At 44.3% G+C, this 18385-nt stretch overlaps 1 protein-coding gene across 1 annotated transcript; it reads left to right on the top strand.

Moving 5' to 3' along the window:
• The first annotated feature begins 2009 nt into the window (after positions 1-2009).
• Positions 2010-3311, top strand: LOC147314257 (E3 SUMO-protein ligase ZBED1-like). The gene is made up of 2 exons (XM_086260224.1): positions 2010-2519; positions 2718-3311. Exons 1-2 carry the CDS (start codon positions 2010-2012, stop codon positions 3186-3188), a joined length of 981 nt encoding a protein of 326 aa, XP_086116350.1. The 3' UTR covers positions 3189-3311.
• Positions 3312-18385: the final 15074 nt, after the last annotated feature.

The raw sequence follows: 18385 nt of genomic DNA, 5'->3' as shown, positions 1-18385 counted from the left end.
GCATAAGCGCAGATGACAGTCAGGACCCATTCCCCGACCCTAAGGCGCAGGGAACAAGCCCTCTCATCCACCGGGAAAAACCCCAACGTACCGGCAGCAAGCCGAGGGGATATTAGAAGCCCGCCACCTCTCACCAGGGGCAACTCCAGACTGAGACAGAGTCCAGCCCCTCTCCAGGACACTGGTTCCAGAGCCCAAGCCATGCGTAGAGGTGAGCCCGACTATATCTAGCCGGTACCTCTCAACCTCACGCACTAACTCAGGCTCCTTCCCCACCAGAGAGGTGACATTCCATGTCCCTATTGCCAGTCTTGGCAGCCGGGGATCAGTCCGCCAGGGCCTCCGCTCCTGGCCGCCACCCGGCACACAATGCACCCGACCCCTATGGCGCCTCCAGCGGGTGGTGGGTCTGTGGGAGGATAGGCCCATGTCTCCTCTTCGGGCTGTGCCCAGCCGGGCCCCATGGACTAACGGTGTGTTCACGCGATGGACGCGAACAAAACGCCCCAAACGCCCCTAATTTGACGCGTGCACATTCGCGTCTTAACGCGTGTCCAAGAAAAATCCATTGCGGGTCAAAATATCATATTTTGACGTGCGTGAACCGGAAATGTGGGAGGAATGTGGGAGGAAGTTGTGCCAGACCGGTATCCTTGCAAGATGGCAGCTGTCGAGCTAGCGCTTCAAGAGAGAGTGTCCCTTCTCTATGTACTGTGGAGAGCAGAGCAGCGGCGTAAAAGACGTCCTTGCCATACCTGGGTCCATCAGGTCCTCCAGAGGCATGAGCAGTTTGGTGAGTTTCACCATTTGCTCCAGGAGCTGCGCCTGGATGACGGCCGATTCCAGAGATATCACCGTCAGCCAGTTTGAGGACCTGCTTTCTAGAGGTGGGGGAAAAAATCGATACTGCGTAGTATCATGATATTTTGTTTGCTAATAATGTATCGATACAGGGACAGCAGATATCGATATTTTGTTCCAAAAACTTCCAGTCCACCAGATGGTGCAGTTGAGCTTTTTCTCTAGTGAGGTCAGCAGAGGTTAGGTCAGCACATGGGAAAATAGATCAAACAAAGATGGAGGAAGAAAAAGAGATCAGGAAAGCGCCATCTGCGTTTAAATCAAATGTTTGGACGTACTTTGGATTTTTTAACAAGGATGGAACAAATGAGATGGATATGACACACGGGATTTGCAAGGTGTGTCGTATGAAAATAAAGTACTCTGGGAATACTACGAACATGAGGGCCCATCTTACACGGCACCATCCAAAAATAGCATTAACCGCGGACGGGAAAGCTAGCTCTGAATCAGCTCCACTGAAAAATCAACCAACGCTGGACACTCTTAGCTTAGCAAAGCTATCTCCCAATTCAGAGCGAGCTAAGAAAATAACACAATCTATCATGTACTTCATCTGCAAAGACCTGCGTCCTTACAACATTGTGGAAAACGAGGGCTTTTCTTACATGATCAAGACGCTGGAACCCAGGTATGTGATACCATCACGACGTTTTTTCGCGGACACAGCCGTACCCAATCTCTACATAGATGTGAAGCGTAAAGTTGAGGAAAGTTTGAGCACAGCAGAAAGGGTTGCATTAACTTGCGACGCATGGACCTCGCGGGCTGTGGATTCATATGTGACTATAACAGCTCATTATCTCACAGCGGACTGGCAACTGCTGTCTTACGTTCTCCAAACTCGAACATTACATGAAAGTCACACCGGAGCGAACATTGCAAATCTCCTGCAAAATGCAGCACAGGAATGGGGGATTGCCGACAAAAATCTGGTGGTTGTCACCGACAATGCTTCTAATGTGACAATTGCCACTCAGCTAGCGGAATACCTGCATGTGAAGTGTTTCGCCCATACCCTCAATCTGGCATCACAACGAGCCTTAAACCTGCCTGCAGCAGCCAGGGTCTTGGGAAGAGTGCGGCGCATAACTGGGTTTTTCAATAGAAGCACAGTGGCAAACCACGCTCTGGAGCAAAAACAGAAAATGTTACAGCTCCCGACTCACAAGCTCAAGACCGACATCTGCACGAGATGGAACAGTGCTTATGACATGCTCCAGCGTTTCCTTGAACAACAACCTGCGATTTGTGCAGCGCTGCTGTCTCCCGAAGTCAGAAAGAGTAGCACAGATATCTTTACTCTAAACGAGACGGATATTGGGAACACTGAAGAAATTGTCCGGGCCTTGAAGTCATTGCAAGTCGCGACTACTGTGATGTCTGAGGAAAAGAATCCTACTCTGTCTCTTGTAGCACGGCTGCTAGCACAGCTGTTGCACGACACCCAAGACAACATTGGTGACACAGCACTGGTCAGAAACATCAAGCAAAGTATCAGTCAAGATCTTAAGAAGAGATATGCCAGCACAGTCGAGAGGAACACCCTCTACACAGCATCAGCTCTCGACCCACGCTTTAAAACCCTGCCGTTCCTGTCACTGGAGGAAAGACAGGAAACCTGTGCCAGAGTGGTTGCTGAGGCTATAACCCTTCAGGTAAGCAAACATTCTGGTGTTATAATTTAAATAACTTACTTACAATATTAGTAGATCGGTGATATTTTTGTCATATTGGTAATATTCTATTTAACAATTAAATACATTAATTATAATTTGCTAACATATTACTGCATACTAAAAGATATGAAATATTTATTTTCTTCCTCTCTCTGTATGTGTGTGGGTTTTCTACAGGAAGAAAAGAGGCAGCAGCCCATCTGTGAGCCAGAAGCCCATGAACATCATGAGAAACCTGACGAGACTGAACAAAATCTCAGACCCCCTCTCATACCAGCCAAGATGAGGAAGTCTTGTGGGTTAACAGACTTGCTTGGTCAGACTTATGGTGATGTTGGAGCCCCACCAAAATCATTATCTGCCACAGCTGAGGAGGAGGTGAAAAGATACCAGGAGGTCACGTCACTGGCACTCACAGAAGACCCACTAAGCTGGTGGAAATCCCATGAGGAAGTCTATTCTTTCCTGGCCACACTGGCAAAAAGATACCTTTGTATCCCAGGTACTAGTGTCTCGGCTGAAAGAGTCTTCTCAACCGCTGGAGACATCGTCACAGCAAAACGGAGCACTCTGACTTCAGAGCATGTTGATCAGCTCCTTTTTCTGAGCAAGAATGCTGACATTGCTTCACTGTCCAAATGTGTTTAACTTTTTAGGGCAGCAACAAACAGGACAGTTTACTTATTTTAATTTAAGAAATGTTTTATTTTATTTAAATTTAAAACTTTTTTATTTAATGTAAAATTATATTTTGTTTTAAGCTATAATTGTACCAGATAGTTACGTTCAGTTAAGTTGGTTACTAGACTGTTATACAAACCATTCACTTTGTCAGCAATAAAACTGACTGACATGAGAGAAAGACTGAGTGTGAGACTTTATTATTAGATAAAATGAATATTGATAAAGTTTACCTTTATGGACAAAATCTGCAGTAGAAAAAATATGTGATAAATCACAAAATATCGTATTGCAATACCCAGAATATTGCAAAAATATATATATATAAAAATAAATAAATAAATAAATAAATCTCAATAATATCGTATCGTGAGTTAAGTATTGTGATAATATCGTATCGTGGGGTGTATGGTGATTCCCACCTCTACTGCTTTCCCTCGTCGGTCCCAGCATCGCCCGCCTAGACACCAATTACAGGCGCTCAATCCCACCTGCAGAGCGCCTGTCCGTCTGCCTGAGGTTAGTAAAAGTGTTTAATACGGTAGTCCTTTATTGATACCTGTGCTAATATGCTAAACCATCCATTTATACACTGCTAACATGGATGTGTTATGCTAACAGTGAATGCTGTCGGTGTTTACTGATAGCAAACTGTGGTACAGAGACGACTGTTTATAATATTTCTAGTGATACTCAGAAGCTCTCATCAAGTCCCGATTTAATTCGATTTATGCTGTTATCAGTGTTTGCAATGATACCATGGCTGTGGTGTCACATCAATGTATGCGCTCGGTGTTTGCTGATATCAAACTGTAGCATTAGGACCACTGAGTTAACCTTTGTAGTGATACTCACTCCTTTTTATTTAGAACTGGTTTAATTCTGGGATAGTTGAATATTTGTATATAATCCCTGCAGCTGTCAGACTCTATAACAGGGCTCACCAGCCCTTATTAAAACAGAGTTAGATAAAACTGTGAACAGTTTGGTTCATCTTTAGTTACATGGTTCTATCTTGATAAGCTATGTCTTATCACAGATTAATTGTTCAAAAATATTAATGATTTAAGCAAGGAAAGGGCTACATGTCAACATACAACTCTTTATTTCTATTAATGTCTTACTTCATTCCTACCTGATTGACATGTTTAGGAATTGTGAGTGATTGGCACACTGTAGTGGCAAAAGTTGCTACCAATCAAATTATGATATGTTAAAGTTAAAACAAAACACAGCTGTTTTAGATATTATCTAATATACATTTTGTAATTATCCTTATAATTACAAAATGTTTTATGTAAGATTTAAGTTTTGTGATTTAAATGACATCACAAAAGTATTTTGGAATTTGAATAATGTATTTTGTAACTGCAGTACACATAATACTAATTTTGAACAATTTTGTCCAGGTTCCTTGTCACCGGGGACTCCTTCACGACCAAGCATTCAGTTACAGAGTCGGTGTGTCCACGTTGAACCAGATCACCCCCCAGGCAGCGACGGCCATCTGGGACTGTCTAGTGGACAACTTCATGGCTGCGCCTTCACCTGGAGACTGGCGGTCCATCACAGAGGGATTCCAGGAGCGCTGGAACTTTCCTCTGTGCTATGCAGCTCTGGATGGGAAGCACGTCCAGACAAAGGCACCCCATATATCATATAGGAGACACACACATTGATATACACTAAATATTTATTTAAGTTCTTTTTTGTGGTGCCCAAATTTATGCACCTGCTTGATTTTGTTTAAACAATTATTGCACACTTTCTGTAAATCCAGTAAACTTCTTTTCACTTCTCAAATATCACTGTGTGTGTCTCCTGTATGATATTTAACTGACATTTTTTTATTGTAACAACCAACGATTTATACAGGAAAATGATGGCTATTAACAAGGTTGCCCAAACTTTTGCATCCCACTGTATTAGTATATTTTGTCATTAGTATAATATGAAATAAATTCTACATGTGTCAAGTCGTGTGCCAACATTTGCTGTGTAGTAGAACTGAGACATTAGTCATTATAAAAATGTATTTGAAATAATATTAAAATTCTCAAACAGAAAAACATTAAACATAAATATATAAAATATAAGAATTTACAGAGAGACAGGAATAAAAAGGACCAGCTGCTCTCCAGAGCAGGAACAAGGCTGAGGAGGAAATGCTCCATTGGAGACTGGTGTGGACTCTTCAGGGATACCAGGATGGCCAGCTCCAGCGCCGATGGACCGTCCTGGGACCCGTCCCTCATCTGCCTCGGAGCCGTCCTCCCCTGTGGGCCTGTAAAACAGCACAAAACACAAAGAAACGAGAAGACTGCTACTAGATTTTAATTTCAACATTGAAAAAAACAAAAAAACAAAAACAGGATATAATCAGATTGGTTGTAGATATTTAGTAAAGGTGATCACAAGGCAATCCCACCGACTGAAAAGGTATCAGTGCTTGCTGTACATACCTGTGGGTGCAGCAGCAGGAGCTCAGGGACTGGGGATGCTCTGCTGCAGAATCAGTTGGTTCTATCAATACAGTATTAAATGTTAACAGGTTGACTATAATAATCGTAGAGTAGACAGTGGTCTCTCATTTATTGCAGCAGGGGTTCTCAGAATAACTAGCCCCTGGTCACGCACTTTATACACTGTTTTCCCCACACACATGAACATTGGTCACAGTTCTCACAATTGATTCTCAAAGTGCAAACCTTTGTAGATTGCAAAACGTAAAAGTATTATTATGCCGCGGTTTGTCTTCATCTGCCCGCCACTTTCGTGCGCCTTTTTCCCTCGCGGTGCAGGTGTGTATTTCCGAATGAGGGTCATAGTTATGGGTGTTTTTGTGCTGTTTTTTCTATTGGACGTGATGGTTATCAAAACCAAAAGTGATAAATTTGGCAAGCGCAGGAGACACGACACGAAGGAGATTTGTCAATCAGGCTGCAGAATGCAATGCTGTACTGTGCAATAAAAAAAATCAGCGAAAAAGTGAAGCAGTGACGGATGAACAGCGGGACCACTGTGTGCTGTTTATTAATAAACAATAAAATATATTCCTAAATGACAACATGGATAAAAGCAGAACGGTATTTGTACTTCAGTGGGAAAATAGCGGTGGCTTGCTAGCTTTTGTGCAACTTTCCCGGGTCAGTAAAAACTTTCAAAAGAGAAATGAATGAACTTACCAGGTTGCCCGATCTCTTCACATATCTTCCTCCAAGCTCAGTCCTTTTTATTTCTGTCTCGGTACAGAAAGCAGCTGGTGTCGTACAGCTCCGAGTTGTTTGCTACCGCATTGATTAGCCTTCCCCTCCATTGAAGTATGAAAGGCTTTGGCTGGATCTGCCCCTTTGACCTAGGTCAAAGCCACGTCACCAGGCTCCTAATTGGTTGTCGCGGCGCGATTTGACGCTGGAGTTCAGATTTTTCCAACTCGAGCGGTAGACGCGAAATGCGCGTATGCACAAAATGCAACAAAAAAACTGACGCGCGTGGTTTTATTCGCGCGTCAAATGCGCCAGACGCGCTACACTGACGTGCGTTTCACACGTTTTGGCGTTTTCGCGACGCAAATCTGCTTCTGAATTTTCGCAGGACCCGCAATCGTGTGTCATCGCGCCTTTCCATTGACTTTACATGTAAACCTGACGCTCTATTTGCGTCCATCGCGTTCGGTGTGAACACACCGTAAGGCCCAGCCACCAGACGCTTGCCCTCGGGCACCCTCCCCGGGCCTGGCTCCAGGGCGGGGCCCTGGTAACCCTATCCCCGGCAGGGTAAACTGTTCCCTTGATGTTCTCTTCATAAGGGTCTTCTGAATCGCTCTTTGTCTGCTTTTAATAAATGAGGTCAGACCAAAACAAACAATATGTATTTCACCCTGACTGATGTAGACACATTCACGCTGTTACAGTCGCTTGACTGGAACATCCTGTAATTATTACTTTTAATCTAAAATAACCCGCTCTAACACCAATCTTACCTACAAGAAAGCATGCAGCCTCCACTCCTCCGTTGTAGATGGATGATGTGGCAGATGGCTCTATATGGTCCCACATAAGCTGGATGTAGTTGAAGACCTGCACGTAGCCAGCTGTGGCCAGAGCCCACCACAGGGACCAGTAGATTAAATGTCTGAATGGTGATAATTATTACAAGAGATTATGATGATGACTGTACAGCTACTTCTACTGTTTAAAAGAAGTACCCTATGAATACATTATAAAAATTTGGACCAATTAGTAGTAATCCCAGGTGTTAATTAAATGCAAGTGGGCACTCAAAGCATCTTAGTGATTTAAAAAAAAATATTGAAAGAAAAGAAATGCCTGGAAGAGTAGGACTCCCTGAAGCTTTGCCAAAGCAGATGAACAGTTTCTCTGCTGCAGTAGCCAGCACTGCTATTATATTCCATCTTCCCTTTCCCCGAGCCTTCTCCATCCTTATGGAGTCCTTTTCTCCTTTTCTCCCCGTAGCCCCTCTTGCTGGCAGTCTACAGCTGCAGCCTTCTTCCCTTTGAAGAACATGCTTGTTTGGGGCATGGGCAACCAGAATGAGACGAGAAATGCCACGCTCACAATTCCCAGGGTAATAGTATTGATATAGAAGTAGTCCAGGCCTGTTGGTTACAATTGATCATTCATTAGTGCTTGTTTAAAGTTCAGTTCATAATTTTCTTTCTTGTCATGCATCAAATGTTATTTTTCATATTATTGTGGTCAAATACTGTAGCCTGTATCACTTTATCAGCTGTAAACTGTGTGTGTGTATGTTTTATTTTGTTTTTCTTAAATCGCTGATAGAATTGTTTGGTTTTTAGCTGGCTGTCTGACACATTTTGATCCCAGCTGTTGCTCCTGTGTGTTCACCAGAGATCAGACACTGCCACTAAACGTCTGATTCTGACTCCCTCTTTTCTTTTTTTCTACAGCTTGTGTGCAGACACTCTTATTGCATGTGTTTAAACTAGCCAAATAAAAAACGAAACAAAACTGAGATTCTGACAATCCCAACACGACACACAATACTGAATTGTAGACGTTTTTGCCCAAAACGAGTCACACTGGGTTACAGAATCGCAGCAATAGATCAAACCAAATTTTGAGCTTTTGTTGGTTCCTAAATGTTGCTGTTCTGCTATTTTGCAGCACCATTTGGCACAGGCTCCATGAGTATGCCAGCTGGATTTGGGAATACTGCAGCCTTCAACCTCCCCACCAGCTTTAGTGGAACGTTCCAGCAACCCTTTCCTGGTCAGGCTCCCTTCCCTCAGCCTCCCGCCTATCCCCAGCAACCCAACGGTGTGTGTCATGTAGACACTAATGGCTATGGTGAGATTTGAGCTGTAGTTGTCAAGTGGTCATCTATAAAATTTTTCTTCATGTAATATTTGGTTCACTCAATTAACCCTGACGGAAGAGGTCTTATTTGGTTTGGTAATTGAAGGAAAAAAATGTCCATCCCGGTTTTCCCTCCAAGGCACGAGCGATAAGCAGAGTTCTGTCCTTTCCTTCTAAGATTCCTAATTATTTAAAATAACACTCAGGTATGCCATTCAGCGTGTTAGTACGAGCTCGGGAGCAGCTTGGGAGAACAAGAAAACAGAGACTGCTTTAGGTTGCCTTCCCAATCGACTCAAAGGTTTATTAAGTATACAACAGCTTATATAGAGAAAAAAAGGTTCGTGTGTCAGCAAGTTCCGGTACAGACCAAATAAGGAAACGTCTTCCTGCCTTGTGAGCAAAGAAGTATCCTGTGTGTAGTTTATCAGTTCAGCTACAATTTATGATCATCCCAGCAAAATACACTCCTAGACATAGAATACAGAGTTCTTTCATTAGTGAATTCTGAAACAAACCACCTGGCCTTTAACGAGCCTTTTTCTAAGAGATAAAGAAAAAGGGAGGATGGGAGTAAGGAAGTGGTCTCGTCTCTGTGGTGTTTTCGACCTTGGGGTACCAGCCTGTGAGTCTTACACATCAATTCTTGGGTCAGAGAGAAAGAGAAAAACAACTAGTAAATGGGCCTTATTGAGTAACAGTTTTCACTACAAAGCAATATCCTGTAAATGCTACCGTGGTATCAAAATATCACAACAGTAATATTATTATTATTATTGTTATTATTGTTTTAATTATATTTATAGCTATATGAAAATAATATAGAGCAAGCTAGATAGATAAATGAGAGAGAGAGAGATCCATGTCCATCATGTAACACTTGAAATCACATTATGTCTTTCAGGTGGAGGATTTCCAGCCTTCGGCCAGGCCAAGTCTGTTGCAACTCCTTTTGGGCAGGCAATGGCAGGACCTATGGTCTCTAGCAACCCTTTTCTGGTTAGTCTGGTGGCTATGTGCTATAGTCTCCTGGATCAGTACTGTGCAAAAATCTTAACTCATCTTTCATTTCTTACAGTGGCTTGCAAAAGTATTCGGCCCCCACAAACATGAATCAATTTTATTGGAATTCCACATGAAAGACCAATACAAAGTGGTGTACAAGTGAGAAGTGGAACAAAAATCATACATGATTCCAAACATTTTTCACAAATAAATAACTAAAAAGTGGGGTGTGTGTAAATATTCAGCAATTACATCAGCCAGTCTTTTAGGGTATATCTCTACCAGCTTTGCATATCTAGAGACTGAAATCCTTGCCCATTCTTCTTTGCAAAACAGCTCCAGCTCAGTCAGATTAGATGGACAGCGTTTGTGAACAGCAGTTTTCAGATCTTGCCAGAGGTTCTCGATTGGATTTAGACCTGGACTTTGGGCCGTTCTAACACATGGATATGTTTTGTTTTAAACCATTCCATTGTTGCCCTGGCTTTATGTTTAGGGTCGTTGTCCTGCTGGAAGGTGAACCTCCGCCCCAGTCTCAAGTCTTTTGCAGACTCCAAGAGGTTTTCTTCCAAGATTGCCCTGTATTTGGCTCCATCCATCTTCCTATCAACTCTGACCAGCTTCCCTGTCCCTGCTGAAGAGAAGCACCCCCAGAGCATGATGCTGCCACCACCATATTTGACAGTGGGGATAGTGTGTTCACAGTGATGTGCAGTGTTAGTTTTCCGTCACACATAGCGTTTTGCATTTTGGCCAAAATGTTCCATTTTGGTCTCATCTGACCAGAGCACCTTCTTCCACATGTTTGCTGTTTCCCCCACATGGCTTTGTGGCAAACTGCAAACGGGACTTCTTATGGTTTTCTGTTAACAATGGCTTTCTTCTTGCCACTCTTCCATAAAGGCCAACTTTGTGCAGTGCACGACTAATAGTTGTCCTATGGACAGATTCCCCCACCTGAGCTGTAGATCTCTGCAGCTCATCCAGAGTCACCATGGGCCTCTTGGCTGCATTTCTGATCAGCGCTCTCCTTGTTCGGCCTGTGAGTTTAGGTGGACGGCCTTGTCTTGGTAGGTTTACAGTTGTGCCATACTCCTTCCATTTCTGAATGATCGCTTGAACAGTGCTCCGTGGGATGTTCAAGGCTTGGGAAATCTTTTTGTAGCCTAAGCCTGCTTTAAATTTCTCAATAACTTTATCCCTGACCTGTTTGCTGTGTTCTTTGGACTTCATGGTGTTGTTGCTCCCAATATTCTCTTAGACAACCTCTGAGGCCGTCACTAGTGATGTGACATTCTGTATCGAGGCTTCGAAGCTTGTGTCGAGTAATTGAGGGAGCGTTTCCGCGATGCGCGTATCGAGGCTTGCTTCATTTATGGGAGGAGCTGAAAATGATGACGTCTGAAGCCTCGCTGCCCGGCTGTACCACATGAAGTGGTTCGAACTTTGCCGCGAGATATGACAGCGATATAAACCCCTCAGACTTCATTCAAAAATGTGGGTGTTTGATGGAGAGTTGCGGTTAGTGAGAGTTTGGAGACAGTTTGGAGACAGTTTGGAGGTTTATGAGAGTGAGGAGAGAAAGTCAGGAGAGAATGGAGCCAGCTAAGAAGAGGAGGATGTCCTCCCCTGTGTGGGAACATTTTGATCTTTAAATTTCTACAGAAGATGTATTTTCATAATACTGATGGTGCAATACAATTTATGTTAAGCTGTCTTGAGTTTTGTACAAGGTGAAGTGTTTGCTATGTGCCATGGGAGATGGGATATAACAACAATACCTCATCCATGCATAGGCACTACAGAGCTTTGCATGAGAATAAGGGGAACACCGATTGTGGAGCAAGACCAGGTGAGCCATCAAATGCAATGATAATATAGCATGCAGTAATGTTACTAAATGATATAACAATATTATACAACTGTTATAAGTTACGTGTGTGATATTTATATTTGTGCTTTGTCTTTATTGTCTTTCCTCAGGAGAACAATCTCAAATAGATGAAGACCTGGTCAGCATGGTGATTGAGGACTCCCAGCCATTTAGCATTGTGGAGGACAAAGGATTCAAAAGATTTGTTAAATCATTAAATCCTAGCTATGTTCTCCCCACTAAAAAGGTCATAAAAGCAGTGAAAATTTAGTTTTTACAGAATAAAATGTGAACAGGCAGGACTGAGGCTCAAAGCCTCAGTGTGTAGCTGTCCATACCTCAACGTTGCAAAAGCACAACTACTGTCCACACCCCAACCACACCTCACCTCACAGTAAATGATCATTTCTATTTTAAGCATTTCCAAATAATCATTTTCCACACTGCCAGTATAAATATACACAGTATACTGCCATCACTACAATATACATGTTTTACACACTCCTTTTGTTGTTGACATTTACAGGCTGTGTGCAAAAGGCCACACTCTTCAAATTCATGCCAACTAATATTTTTACGTCCAGTAGGTGTCCTACTAGAGCAAATGAAGCTTCAAGAAGCTTTGCGCTGGGATGAACCAATTGAATGAAAAGCTTCAGTGCTTCATGAAGCTTCATCTGCCCATCACTAGCTGTCACAGAGCAGCTGTATTTGTACTGACATTAGATTACACACAGGTGCACTCTATTTAGTCATTAGCACTCAACAGGTAATGTCTATGGTCAACTGACTGCACTCAGACCAAAGGGGGCTGAATAATTACGCACACCCCACTTTGCAGTTATTTATTTGTAAAAAATGTTTGGAATCATGTATGATTTTTGTTCCACTTCTCACGTGTACACCACTTTGTATTGGTCTTTCATGTGGAATTCCAATAAAATTGATTAATGTTTGTGGCTGTAATGTGACAAAATGTGGGAAAGTTCAAGGGGGCCGAATACTTTTGCAAGCCACTGTAATATCTTGCTTCTAAGCAGCCTGGCGTTTTCAGTTCAATTCTTGTGCCTGAACATTTTCAGATGTTTGTTTAAGCCACTTGACCTGTCAATCATTCAAGTATAAAAAAGGTGACTAACTCAATGCATGACCCAGTGTTTCTACACATAGCAGACAACTTGGAAATGAACCAGAACAGATTATTTAGTTGAATCTGTGAAAAATGCCAATAAAAACATAGTTTGATAGATATAAAATGGCATTTGTGTATGTGTTAGGACAAAAAAAATAAGACAAAAAGTATAATGAAAGTCATGCTGTTAAGAAGTAGATTTCTTTTTTTTCTTTCTTTTTTTTAAATCCAACAAGAGCTGACACAAGACATGAGAGCTGACCCTCATCATTTGACGCTTCAGTTGATCCATCAGAAATAGTCTTAGTGGAAGGGTGGCCGACAAGAAGCCATTCTTCAGGAAGCAGTATGTTCAAAAAAAGTCAGGAGAGGGTTCCACTGTGTATACAGACATCTGTAAGACACTGTGGAGACTGGAGCCTACCCCAGCTACCCGTGAGAGGCAGCCAGGCTTTTACAGGGCTAACATGGAGAGACAACCATTCATACTCACACCAATAACTCATGCAAACATGGGGAGAATATGCAAACTCCACACAGATAGTGGAGTCGAACTCAGGACCTTCTGAACCACTTTGCTGCTATATTTGTCACCATGACAATGATCCTAAACACACTGCCAAAAGCAAATCTGAATGGAAAACCACGCAGTGGAACACTATCAGTCATGGATTGGCCTCCTCAGAGCCCGGGCCATAACATTATTGAAGTAGTGTGGAATCATCTTGACAGAAAACAGAACAAAAGTCAGCCAACATCCAAAGAAGAGCTTTGAATGTCCTTCAAGAAGCCTGGAGAACTATTCCTCATGACTAGTTAACGTAATTACTAGAGAGCTGCCAAAGAGGGTTTAGTCTGTGTTGAAGAATAAAGGTGGTGATACAAAATTTTGACTTTGGTATATTAGAACCTGTACAAACAGTTGTTGACTCATGCTGTATTTTCCTGTGTGTCACAGGAAAAGTGTTTCACATTTGAATTACCTCCTGCACCTGTTGATAAGATAGATAAGATAAAGCTTTATTAGTCCCACACATGGGAAATTTGTTGTGTCACAGCAGAAAGTAGACAGTGCAAAGTTTCAGAAAGTAGACAGTGCAAAGTTAGAACAACACAAATGAAAGAAAAAAGGTATAGGAGAAGATAAAAAGAATAAAAAACTATATGCAATAGAATAAAATACTACGAGGTGGCTCGAGACTTTTGCACAGCACTTTTGATCTGTGTTTGACACAAAAATAAATAAAGAGACTTCAGTTCTTTGTGTAGATTTTACTGTAAGGGATGGCTTTGTTTTTTTTGTTTGTTTGTTCATCTATCCATCCATCTTCATCCGCTTTATCCGAGGCCGGTGTGGAGAGCAGGGAAATTATTTTACTGCTATTGTTAGTAATTATCATCATTACCATTGCATTAATAATATAATCTACAGTATTGATATTGCATTCAGATGTTTAAACAGTGTGTCTTTCAGAAAGACTGAGCCACAGGCTGACAGGAAATTGCAGGTTTGCAGAGTGTGCCTTTTACAGAAGTGAAACCGAAAGCAAAGTCTAAGTGCAGGTTATTCTGAGGAGCTGTTTGGACGAGGCTATGTGAATAACTAGGTTATTCAAATTGTCTTTTATACTTTTATATTCTTTGATTAAGCTTTTAGTAGAGGTTCCTGATTATAACATTTATTCAACATAGTACATATAGTTTCAGTTAGGTTATTACACATAAGGATGAGCCTCTGTCCTGGTAAAAGGTCAGAAGAGCAACGGATGAATTGAGAGAGCATGTAAGGTCGACACACACACACACACACACACACACACACACACACACACACACACACACACACACACACACACACTAGTTAGACTCATTTATAGGTGAGAGGTTAGTCATGTTTGTCTCTGCAAAAGAGGAACAGTTTCTTGCAGGATGTGGGGCTCGTGTTCCAGACGAGACAGAGATAATGTTCTTTTAAACTGTGTTAAAAGTCATTGTGGTTTTGATCTGACCTATGTATGGAATGTATCTGACGTTGGCGGGGCGTCATTAAAGTCAAACTCTGATGGTATAAATATCTGCTTATGCTTTGATTAAGTCGAAGATCAATTCCTGTCTGCGAACAGAGTGATCTTCCCACGCGTTTATTTCATTAATATCAATTGTTTGACCAAGTTCGGGACCATGGCTGTTTGTACTCTCCTTCCTCAATGTTAGAACCTTAACACCGGGTCGCGGGGGCAGCAGCCTAAGGAGAGAAGCCCAGACCTCCCTCTCCCCAGCAACCTCCTCCAGCTTATCTGGGGGAACACCAAGGCGTTCCCAGGCCAGCCGAGAGATATAATCTCTCCAGCGTATCCTGGGTCTGCCCTGGGGCCTCCTCCCAGTGGGACATGCCTGGAACACCTCAACCAGGAGGCGCCCAGGAGGAATCCTTGTCAGATGCCCGAACCACCTCAACTGGCTCCTTTCGATGTGGAGCAACAGCGGCTCTACTGTGAGCCCCTCCTGGATGGCCGAACTTCTCACCCTATCTCTAAGGGAGAGGCCAGCCACCCTTCGGAGGAAGCTCATTTCTGCCGCTTGTATCCGCGATCTCGTTCTTTCGGTCACTACCCACAGCTCGTGGCCATAGGTGAGGGTAGGGACGTAGATCGTCCGATAAATTGAGAGCTTTGCTTTTACACTCAGCTCCCTCTTCACCACGACGGACCGGTGCAGCGTCCGCATCACTGCAGCCGCAGCCCCAATCCGTCTGTCGATCTCCGGCTCCCCTCTCCCATCACTCGTGAACAAGACCCCGAGATACTTGAACTTCACCGCTTGGGGCAGGAACTCATCCCCGACCCAGAGTGGGCACTCCACCCTTTTCCGGCTGAGAACCCCATGAGAATCCTCATTCCCGCTGCTTCACACTCGGCTGCGAACCGTTCCAGTGCGAGCTGGAGGCCCTCACCCGATGAAGCCACCAGAACCACATCATCCGCAAAAAGCAGAGATGAGATTCTGAGGCCACCAAAGTGATAGCCTTCCGCCACTTGGCTGCGCCTAGAAATCCTGTCCATAAAAATTATGAACAGAACCAGTGACAAAGGGCAGCCCTGGCGGAGCCCATCACCCACCGGGAACGAGTCTCACTTATTGCCGGCAATGCGAACCAAGCTCTTGCAACGGTTGTATAGGGATCGAATGGCCCGTAGCAATGGGCCAGACACCACCTCCCACAGGACACCCCGAGGGACACGGTCGAATGCCTTCTCCAAGTCCACAAAACACATGTAGACTGGTTGGGCAAACTCCCATGCACCCTCAAGTATCCTTGAGAGGATAAAGAGCTGGTCCAGTGTTCCGCGACCAGGACGAAAACCACATTGTTCCTCCTGTATCCGAGGTTTGACTAGCGGACGAACTCTCCTTTCCAGGGAGGCTGAGGAGTGTGATCCCCCTGTAGTTGGAACATACCCTCCGGTCTCCCCTCTTACTACTGCCCCTGATCTCCACGCAACATTGTAGAGGCGTGTCAACCAGGACAGCCCTACAACGTCCAGAGCCTTCAGGAACTCGGGGCGGACCTCATCAACACCAGGGGCTCTGCCACCAAGGAGTTGTTTAACTGCCTCAGTGACCTCGCCTCCGGAAATTGGCGGGTCATTCCCCTCAACCCTAGACTCTCCTCCTCGGAAGACGTGTCAGTGGGATTAAGGAGGTCCCCGAAGTATTCCTTCCACCGCCTGACAATTTTCTCAGTTGGCATCAGCAGCAGTCCGCCAGCACTATACACAGTGCAGGTAGAGCACCGCTTTCCCCTCCTGAGACGCCTGACGGTTTGCCAGAATCTCTTCGAGGCAGTCCAAAAGTCTTTTTCCATGGCCTCTCCAAACTCCTCCCACACCCGAGTTTTTGCTTCAGCCACTGTCCGAGCCGCATTCCGCTTTGCCTGTTGATACCTGTCGGCTGCCTCCGGAGTCCCACAGGCTAACCAAGCCCGATAGGACTCCTTCTTCAGCCTGGTGGCTCCCTTCACCTCTAGTGTCCACCTTTTGGTTCGGGGATTACCACCACGGCAGGCACCGACCACCTTGCGGCCGCAGCTCAATGCAGCAGCTTCGGCAATGGAGACACTGAACATGGTCCATTCGGACTCAATGTCCCCAGTCTCCCTCGGAATGCTGTTGAAGCTCTGCCGGAGGTGTGCGTTGAAGATCACGCGGACTGGGGCCTCTGCTAGACATTCCCAGCACACCCTCACTACGCGTTTAGGTGCACCGAGTCTGTCCAGCGTCCTCCCCCGCCACCTAATCCAACTCACCACCAGGTGGTGATGAGTTGACAGCTCCACCCCCCTGTCTTTACCCGATTGTCCAGAACATATGGTCGCAGGTCTGGTGATACGATTACAAAATCGATCATCGACCTGCGGCCTAGAGTGTCCTGGTGCCACGTGCACTTATGGACACTCTTATGTTCGAACAAGGTGTTCGTTATGGCCAAACTGTGATTTGCACAGAAGTCCAATAACAAAACACTGCTCGGGTTCAGATCAGGGAGGCCGTTCCTCCCAATCACGCCCCTCCAGGTCTTGCTGTCGTTACCTACATGAGCATTGAAGTCTCGCTCTTTGTCTGGTGCCTCACCCAGGATCAATTTGCCATGGGAGACCCTACCAGGGGGCAAAAGTCCCCAGACAACATAGCCCCTGGGATCCCTGGGACACACAAACCACTCCACCACGATAAGGTAGCGATTCACGGAGAGGTGTTTGTTTTGTTTTTTTGAATAACCAGCCCATTGCTCTGGTGAACAGCCATATAGCTAGCATACTTTCTTCTCAGTTAACACTGGACAAGAACCTTAGTACACAGTCTCACTGCGTGCTTCCCTTTTTCGTTCTAGGGTGCGGGTCCACAAACCCCTTCTTATAGCGGTCCATCATGTCAGCTGCACTACAGGGTCAACAACTGGCACGCTTGCATCTATTGCACTGTTTTTGTTTCACTAGTAGCTTTAAAAACACAATGTTTGTAAGAATTTGTATTTTCTATCGCAGTTTGTCATAAATGGAACAATATGCGACACAGTCGTGCTGACACTGTCGAAGGCTACAAAACAGTGATGGTGTGTGCAGAGGGGGAGGTCGATGCCCTCCCCTTTATTTAACCTGTGAACTAGCCTGGCCTCTACTGAGCCATGTAGGAATGTTTAGCTTATTTTAGAGTTTAGAAATGTGTTAACATAGAATGTAGAACTATTGTAGAGACACTGACACTGCCCTCAATATAATAAAGGCCTCACTGTGTTGTGAACTTAGGAGTAGATTGTAGGAGACCCCTCCCCCACTTGAACTGTGAAAGTAAAACAGAGAGGAGTTAATGCTGAGTGGAAATTCCCCAGAGAATGTTTGGGTGGGGGTCTCAACATTTGTAACTGGATAACTGTGGTCTGGAAGGGAGATGGACTTTTATGACCGCAGGGAGTCACGTACATAGAGACACACACCCACAGTGCTTTAACTGTCACGCACACATCCACACGCACACTCACTCATGTGCACTCACACATACACACAGGTATGCGTACACAGTCACACATGAGCACTCACATAGACACGTGGGAACGCGCACATGTAGGCATTCATGTGCTCGTGCACATAGACACAGACACAGTTTGCAGCAGAACCTGGGGGGTTTTATGATGGGGACGCCTCTATAAAGCTGGCTGTAACTAACAAAGGGGTGAAGATTTTGCAGAGGGACACACCGGGGGTAAAACTGATTTCGCAACAGCCACAATGTATAATCGAACTGGTTGAAAACTAAGT

Source organism: Aulonocara sp. 'chitande type north' Nkhata Bay, linkage group LG14, assembly GCF_057382095.1.
Source record: "Aulonocara sp. 'chitande type north' Nkhata Bay isolate Kocher_YH1m ecotype deep benthic linkage group LG14, A_spYH_male_GT1.1, whole genome shotgun sequence".
Taxonomy (NCBI): domain Eukaryota; kingdom Metazoa; phylum Chordata; class Actinopteri; order Cichliformes; family Cichlidae; genus Aulonocara; species Aulonocara sp. 'chitande type north' Nkhata Bay.
Note: the sequence above shows the minus strand (reverse complement) of the source record. Positions and strands in the feature narration are given on the sequence as shown.

Excerpts from the sequence above, each read along its gene's own strand:
- LOC147314257 (XM_086260224.1), top strand. The coding sequence starts at position 2,010 with ATGTTACAGCTCCCGACTCACAAGCTCAAGACCGACATCTGCACGAGA. Across the intron at positions 2,520-2,717 it reads CTGAGGCTATAACCCTTCAG|GAAGAAAAGAGGCAGCAGCC; the intron begins GTAAGCAAACAT and ends GGTTTTCTACAG.